Below are 7676 nucleotides of genomic sequence, written 5' to 3'. Positions count from 1 at the left end.
CTCCTCCTTCTCCTCCTCCTCATCTTCCTCCTCTTCCTCCTCCTCGTCCTCCCCATCCTGCTCATCCTCATCCTCCTCGTCCTTCTCCTCCTTGTCCTCCTCATCCTCCTGTTCATCTTCATTCAACTCCTCCTCCTCCTCCTCGTCCTCCTTGTCCTCTGCATCTTCATCCTTTTCCTCATCCTCATCCTTCTCCTCCTCGTCCTCGTCCTCATCCTTCTTCTCCTCCTCCTCCTTCTCGCTGTCTTCCCCCTCCTCATCCTCATCATCCTCTTTGATCTTGTCCTCTCTCTTCCTCCTCCTATTCCTCCTCTTCATGTTTCCCTGCCTCCTCCTCTTCCTTGTCCTCCTCCTCCTCCTCATCTTCCTTGTGCTTGCCCTAGTCCTTGTCGTCTTCCTCCTCCTCCTCTTCCTCCTCCTGCTCCTCCTCTTTCTCCTCCCCCTCCTCATCCTCCTTGTCATTGTCCTCCTTCTACTCCGCCTCCTCATCCTCATTCTCCTCTTCCTCCTCGTTCTCCTCCTCCTCCTCATCATCCTTCTTGTCCTTGTTCTCTCTCTTCCTCCTCCTATTCCTCCTCGTCATCTTCCACCTCCTCTTCGTCGTCATCGTCCTCCTCGTCATCCTCCTTGTCGTCCTCCTCGTCCTCCTCCTCGTCCTCCTCATCCTCCTCCTCATCCTCCTCCTCCTTGTCCTCCTCGTCCTCCTCGTCCTCGTCCTCCTCCTCGTACTCCTCCTCGTCCTCCTCGTCCTCGTCCTCGTCCTCATCCTCGTCCTCTTCCTCATCCTCGTCCTCGTCGTTGTCCTCGTCCTCTTCTTTGTCCTCATCCTCCTTGTCCTCATCATCCTCCTCCTCCTCCTCCTCCTCGACCTCCTCGTCCTCCTTGTCCTCTGCATCTTCATCCTTTTCCTTATCTTCATCCTTCTCCTCCTCATCCTCGTCCTCATCCTTCTTGTCCTCCTTTTCCTCCTCATTGTCCTCCTCCTCCTCATCCTCATCATCCTCCTTGTCCTTGTCTGAAGAGAGCTTGGCAGAAGAATGGTTGTACAACAGGGGACATGATGCTGTAAAATTAATCCAAGTAGGGAGGGCTACGTGACTGCTTCAAGGTTCGCATGACCCTGAAGAGCAGATGGTGTGCAGAAAGCAGGATATTGAAACTGCTTGGTATGTAGAAATAGATAGAGAAGAACAAAGAAGTACTAAGCTGTTCTAACTGCAAGGCCGGCTGGACAGGCAAGTATCATTCACAAAGATACTTTTAAGATAATAGTACAAGTCACATAGCAACCAATCATGAGCTCGGCTTTTGCAATATGTATGAGCTAATTAACGAACATATATAAACTGTGTAATCTGTCACAATAAACTGAGACTTGATGATCATGATATCATGAGTCTTGTCTCCCGCGGCACCCTCCAACAACTGGCGCCTGAACAGGGACCTCATCCGAGGGAAAGGCGGGAGAGGTGCTGCGTTGGAGTTCGGGTCCTTCAGCTGGAAGGACGGCAAAAGTGCTGAATTTAAATAGAGTGCACCGTGCCCCAGGTGACTGCAGAGATAAGCCTGGCCGATACGTGCTGCCGAAGCCTGAAGGAGCCAGCAACGGTACCGACGTAATCATGGAAAGGCAAGCAGCATATGATTTGTTTAGTGCTTCTCTTAGAAAATGGCAGATTAGGGGGATTGACTTAGATAAAGATCTCCCCTCGCTATTGCATCATGCTGAGTCCTATGGCTTTTTCATTAACCCCCATAGTGTTCATGAACTTTCCGAATGGAGAAAATATAGGGATAAGGTGTGGGAATTAGTGTTAGATGATGACAAACCGGGCAAGAAAATGAGTAAACTTTGGAGAATGGTTCATAATGAATTGTTAATGTGTCAGGCAGAAAAGAGGGCGGTGGAAGTGATACGGATGGCTCGGGAGAAAAATAAGGAATGTAAACCCTTGCTTCTCTCCAGTGAGCCAAACCCTCCAGTTCTCACAAATTTTCCCGTTCCCATCTCTGCTTCTGAAATGCCTGTACCTCCCATAAACACTAGTAGCATTGAGGTGCTGGAAATTGAAGTCCAAATTGCTTTATGGCAATGGGACTGGGATCCCAAATTCACTTTGTGTGAACGGGGATCAGGTGGAACAGATCAGAAGACTCCAAACTCCAAATCGGGCCATTCCCGACGGGAGGAAAAAGACTTTTCGCATCGTTGTTTGTTTGCGAGAGTCCACTGGAGCAGTGAATACCTCAGCGTTCACGAGGAACCTGAACGGCGGGTGTGGACGTGGCCGGGGCCGGGAGCTGGAGCGGGAGTGCTGCCTTGCCGAAGAAAAGTGAGCGCAGCAACCTGCGGAGGTTGGAGGTTGGCAGAACTAAGGCAGCGGGCTGCGGCAGCGAGCACCGGCCAGCCACCCGGGTGGAGCGCAGGAGCGGCAGCGCGGAGCAGCGGGCGCGGGGCCAGACAGAGCGGGGACGGCCAGCACCGAGCCAGAGACGAGCCCGGGGCGGAGCGGACATCAGCTGAGAGACGGAAGGCTCCTTGTTGCCGAGCAACAGCGCAAGGGGGGAGAGGGGTGTTCCTGGGGGCTCAGCCGCGCTGGAGTCGGAGTAGGCGGGGCGCGGCCGTGGCGGGGGTGTCTCTTCTCCCATCCACAAAGTCACGCAACAAGGACGGGAGCGAGGCAGCGGCGCCCCTCATCTCCCCGCAGCGCCCAGCAATGGCGGCGGAGATGGCGGCACAGTCCTGGTTGCCATGGCAGTGACAACGCCGGGAGCAGCAGTGCCACCGATGGTGGGATCACAACACTACAGCAAAAATTTCAACAGCATCTTTCCAATTTCTTACAAGAGTCAGAAGACGTAATGAAAAAGTACAGCAGTACCTAGTGTTTTCCAAGATACCAAGAAGGATGAACATTATGTGAATCAATGTTATTTCAAATATGATATAGATAAAAATCACTGTATAAAGATAGAAATGTTAGTAATGATTTAATTACCAAAGATGTCTCTGAAAACAAAGAGTTGAGAAAATGTCATCTGATAGAATTTTAGTATTGAGTTTGTAATCTCTGTCTGAGTTTTTATAGATAATAATATACAATCAATTAGATAATCAAAAGCATAACATTAAGTTTATCATAAATATAGTTTGTATTTAGAATTAAATTTGTTCCTTTCATGTTAAACAGAGCAATCAAGGACATGAGAAATATGAAGTAGGGTACACTTCTGTAATACTAACCTCATTTTTCACCCCACGAGTTACTTCAGTGCAAGCTCTCACACAATTAAAAATCCTAGCCTACTGGACAGAAAAATAAATTAGTATTCCATCTAAAATATTAAGTGAGCTTGCCACAAATATAGCTAGTATCTGTCATGCAGTTCTGCAAAACAGAGCAGCTGCCACTAATTTACTTCTTCTAGCCCAAGGTCATAGTTGTAAAAAATTTGAAGGAATGTGCTGCATGAACTTATCTGATCACTCTACATCTATCCGTAAGCAAATACGAAAATTGACTGAGCTAACTCAACAATTAAAGGTGGAGGACGGATTGGGTCTAGAAGGCTGGCTGAAGGGATTGGGGATCGGACCATGGTTAAGAGACATTATCAAATACAGCATAATAGTTCTAAGCATAATTGTGATACTTTTGCTTGTTTTGCCCTGTGTGTTTACTTGCTTACAAGGCCTGATACAACAGCTTTTGCAGAAAATGCTGAATGCACATCTTCTTGTACAAAAAGAAAACGGGGGAGATGAAGAGAGCTTGGCAGAAGAATGGTTGCACAGCAGGGGACATGATACTGTAAAATTAATCCAAGTAGGGAGGGCTACGTGACTGCTGCAAAGTTCGCATGACCCTGAAGAGCAGATGGTGTGCAGAAAGCAGGATATTGAAACTGCTTGGTATGTAGAAATAGATAGAGAAGAACAAAGAAGTGCTAAGCTGTTCTAACTGCAAGGCCAGCTGGACAGGCAAGTAGCAATCACAAGCAGAGTTTTAAGATAATAGTACAAGTCACATAGCAACCAATCATGAGCTCGGCTTTTGCAATATGTATGAGCTATTTAACGAACATATATAAACTGTGTAATCTGTCACAATAAACTGAGACTTGATGATCATGATATCATGAGTCTTGTCTCCCGTGGCACCCTCCAACATCTGCTGGCATGAAGAGTTTTGTCATTAATATCTTGTCCCCAAGGTGCTGGGCGAATGGCTTCCCAGTCAGGGTCCTGGAGCAGAAGTGGCTTTTCAGAGCCCAGCCAGAAATGAGCCCTGAGGCAGCAGCTCTGCAGCGCTGGCCACCAGGCTGGGTTGCAAGGGAGGCTTCTGGCCATGCCCTGCAAGCAGCTGCTGCTGCCAAGGTGCCTTTGGTGCCTCGGGCTGTCCCTGGCACAGCTCCCAGCACGGCACTCTGCCCTTGTGCCCGAGGCCTTCCCTGTGCTGGGGCTGGCCTGGGGCTGTTCCTGCAGCGGGACCTGCCCTGCTCCTGGCACAGGAAAGGCAGTTCCTGCTGGAGCAGGAGGCTCTGCCTGCAATGGGCTCAAACCACTCCAGCAAGGCCCTGCTGACTTCAAAATTGCTTCCTAGAGCAGAATATCCTAGAATTGTTATAGATTCTGGACTGTGGAGTAAATAACTCTGGTTAAGAGCTTACTCTCTAATCATTATCAGATTGTATTTATATAAATATATCTGGTATTCCATCAGTAATCCTGTGGGACAAATTGCATTGACAGATTGTTCAATTCTACCTGTCCAATCGTTTATACATAAACCTTTGACAAATTCTGGGGCTGGGTGTGGTTTCAGTCACTCCCAGTCTCCTCTCTTAGAAGGAATTGTAGAAGTCTGGGGGCCCTGCAGGGGTTTGAGGATCCATGGTGGCTGTTGGGTGTCATTTTTCCATCTCATGACTCAGCAGGAGTTTCTCCAATAAAGAAATAAAGCTTTTGCCTGAAGCTCCCACTCTGCACATGACAGGAGTGTGTGTGACATCCCGGCTCTTTGGCAGCCTGGGGAATCCTGGGATGTCACTGTGGAGCTTCCATGACTAATAGTGACAGATCGGTGCCTTTGCAGCCCAAGGTTTCCTGGGATGTCACCATGGAATGGCTGTGACTGCCTCTGACCACACGTCTCTTTGCCATCCCCAGAAACCCTTGGGAGGGCTCCATGGAGCCCCTGTCTCTGTGTGTGACCTTCCTGCTCTTGAACTGCCTGGAGACTCTTGGAAAGTCCCCATGGAACCCCTCTGAGGTCCAGTGACAAATCTCATCCTAAGGAGGCAACCATCACCAGGAAACCCTGTTGCTATGGTCAGTTTCCATGGCAACCATCCCCAGCCCCTGTTGCTATGGTCAGTCCCTGGGCAGCTCCATGGAGACCCCATGCCAGGGGTGGTTGCCATGGACACCAGCTCAGGCCTGGAGTCCATTGCCATGGCAACAATTGGCACTCCCATCCCCAGAGTCATGGATCCAGAACCACAGAATTGGCTGAGCTGGGAGGGACCCATCAGGATCCTCGAGTCCAACTGCTGGCCCTGCACAGGACACCCCAACACTGCCAGCCTGGGCCTGGCAGCGCTGTCCAAACGCTGCTGGAGCTCAGAGAGCCCTGGAGCTGTGACCCTTCCCTGGGGAGCCTGGGCAGTGCCCCAGCAGCCTCTGGGCAAAAACCTTTTCCTGAGATCCAACCTCAGCCTGCCCCGACTCAGCTGCAGCCGCTCCCTCCACTCCTGTCCCCGGGCACCAGAGTGAAGAGGTTCCCTCAGCCCCAGCCAGGGACCCGCTCCCAAGGCTGCTGCCATGGCCACCAGGGCTGGCACCAGCTGGGATGCTCGGTTACCAAGAACTGGGGTTTGGGAATGGGATTCCTCAATTTCCTGCTCTCGCTAAAACTGCCCTGCCATTTGCTGCCCTCCCACCTACCATGGACAGCACAAAAGGCAAAGATTCCAGGCTGGAATAAGAACAATTTACTGGGAACAGCAACAAGACCGGGACCAAACAGGAACAGAAACAATATTGATAACAGAAGAGATAAGAAAAACTATTTCCACAGAAAACTACATCACCAGTGACTGTCTCTTCCTGGCCACGTGTTTCCTCCTGCATGGAAAGGACACCCATCTCCTCAGGGAGAGATAAAGAGTCCCTTTCCTGCCCCTGGCAATGACCTGAGGTGGGAGTGAATGTAGTGACGGGGCCATGGCCAGACCCTCATGTTCTTCAATCCAACATCAGGTCATTGGCAGGGGCAGGAAAAGGAACAGGTGTCTTCCCAGCATGGATCACAGGGAACATGGATCACCAGGGCTCTTCCCAACGTGGTCTTCCAATGGGGGATGAAACTGGAGCAGTGCACAAAGCTCTTCCTGCAGCTGGGGAACTTTCAGGATTTCCCTTACTGGTGACTCCGTTGGTGTTTGGTCAAGTCAGAGCTTTGGGTGAAGCTCTTCCCACACTGGGGACACAAGTAGGGCCTCTCCCTAGTGTGGATGCGTTGGTGGCTGACAAGATTGAACTTTTGCTTGAAGCCCTTGCCACAGTCGGGGCAGAGGAAATGCCTCTCCTCGGAGTGAATCTGCTCATGCCGGAGGAGATTTGAGCTGCTGTTAAACGTCTTCCCACAAGTGGGGCACATGTAGGGCTTCTCCCTGGTGTGGATGCGCTGGTGTGTGACGAGGGTGGAGTTGCGCTTGAAGCCCTTCCTGCAGTCAGGGCAGCGGAAGGGCCTCTCATCCGTGTGAATCCGCTGGTGTCTGAGGAGACCAGAGCTGGTCTGAAAACTCTTCTGACACTCAGGACACTCGTAGGGCCTCTCCCCAGTGTGGATGCGTTGGTGGATGATGAGGTTGGAGCTCTGTCTGAAGCCCTTCCCACATTCCCCACACTCGTAGGGCCATTCCCCGGTGTGGATGTGTTGGTGGCTGACAAGGTGAGAGTTGGAGCTGAATCCCTTCCCACACTCCCCACACTTGTAGGGCCTCTCCCCGGTGTGGATGTGCAAGTGCCTGATGAGGTGGGAGTTGCAGCTGAAGCCCTTCCCACACTCCCCACACTCGTAGGGCCATTCCCCGGTGTGGATCATCAGGTGTCGTTTCAGATTATTGATCTGCCTGAAGCTCTTCCCACACTCTGAGCACTCGTAGGGATTCTCCCCATCATGATGCTGCTCAGGGACCACCAGCTCCGAGCTCTGCCTGGAGCTTTGGCTGAAGCTCTGTCCACCTGCCTGGCCCAGAGTGGGTCTTTCCTCCTCAGAGCATCCTGGGCTGGGCTTGCAGCCCCTCCTCCTGTGGTGTCGCTGGGGATTTTCCTCCCTGTTGGATTCCTGCACTGTGGAGTTGCTTAAAACAGCTTCTTCCATAAGGTTCTGCTGCAGGGATTTATCCTTCCTGATCTCCATCCTCAGCTCCTGCTCTGGGGGAGGAAGGACAAGGAGAGGATGGGATTTGCCTCCATGCCACAGGGAAGGGCAAGGAGATCCCCCCAGGGCATCCCCAGCAGGAGGGCACCGGCAACGGGGCTGTCCTGCAGCCAGGGGCTGTGCTGGGCTCGAAGATGGAGCAGGAGAGAGGGGGAAAGGGGCACTGACTTCCTCCTCACCTGCTTGGGGGTCCTGAGGCATCTTCCTCTTCCTCACAACCTTCTCCAT

General features: G+C 51.5%; 1 protein-coding gene across 1 annotated transcript in view; it reads right to left on the bottom strand.

The window, feature by feature from the left end:
• LOC110483729 (uncharacterized) overlaps positions 1 to 7676 on the bottom strand; it is a 24754-nt gene extending 17078 nt beyond the window's left edge. Inside the window, 2 exon segments of the mRNA XM_077787701.1 lie at positions 6430 to 7441; positions 7628 to 7676. Coding sequence (XP_077643827.1) covers positions 6430 to 7441; positions 7628 to 7676 — 1061 coding nt within the window.

The sequence above is a fragment of the Lonchura striata genome, chromosome 21 (assembly GCF_046129695.1).
Source record: "Lonchura striata isolate bLonStr1 chromosome 21, bLonStr1.mat, whole genome shotgun sequence".
NCBI lineage: Eukaryota > Metazoa > Chordata > Aves > Passeriformes > Estrildidae > Lonchura > Lonchura striata.
This window is presented reverse-complemented; position numbering and strand designations above follow the sequence as displayed.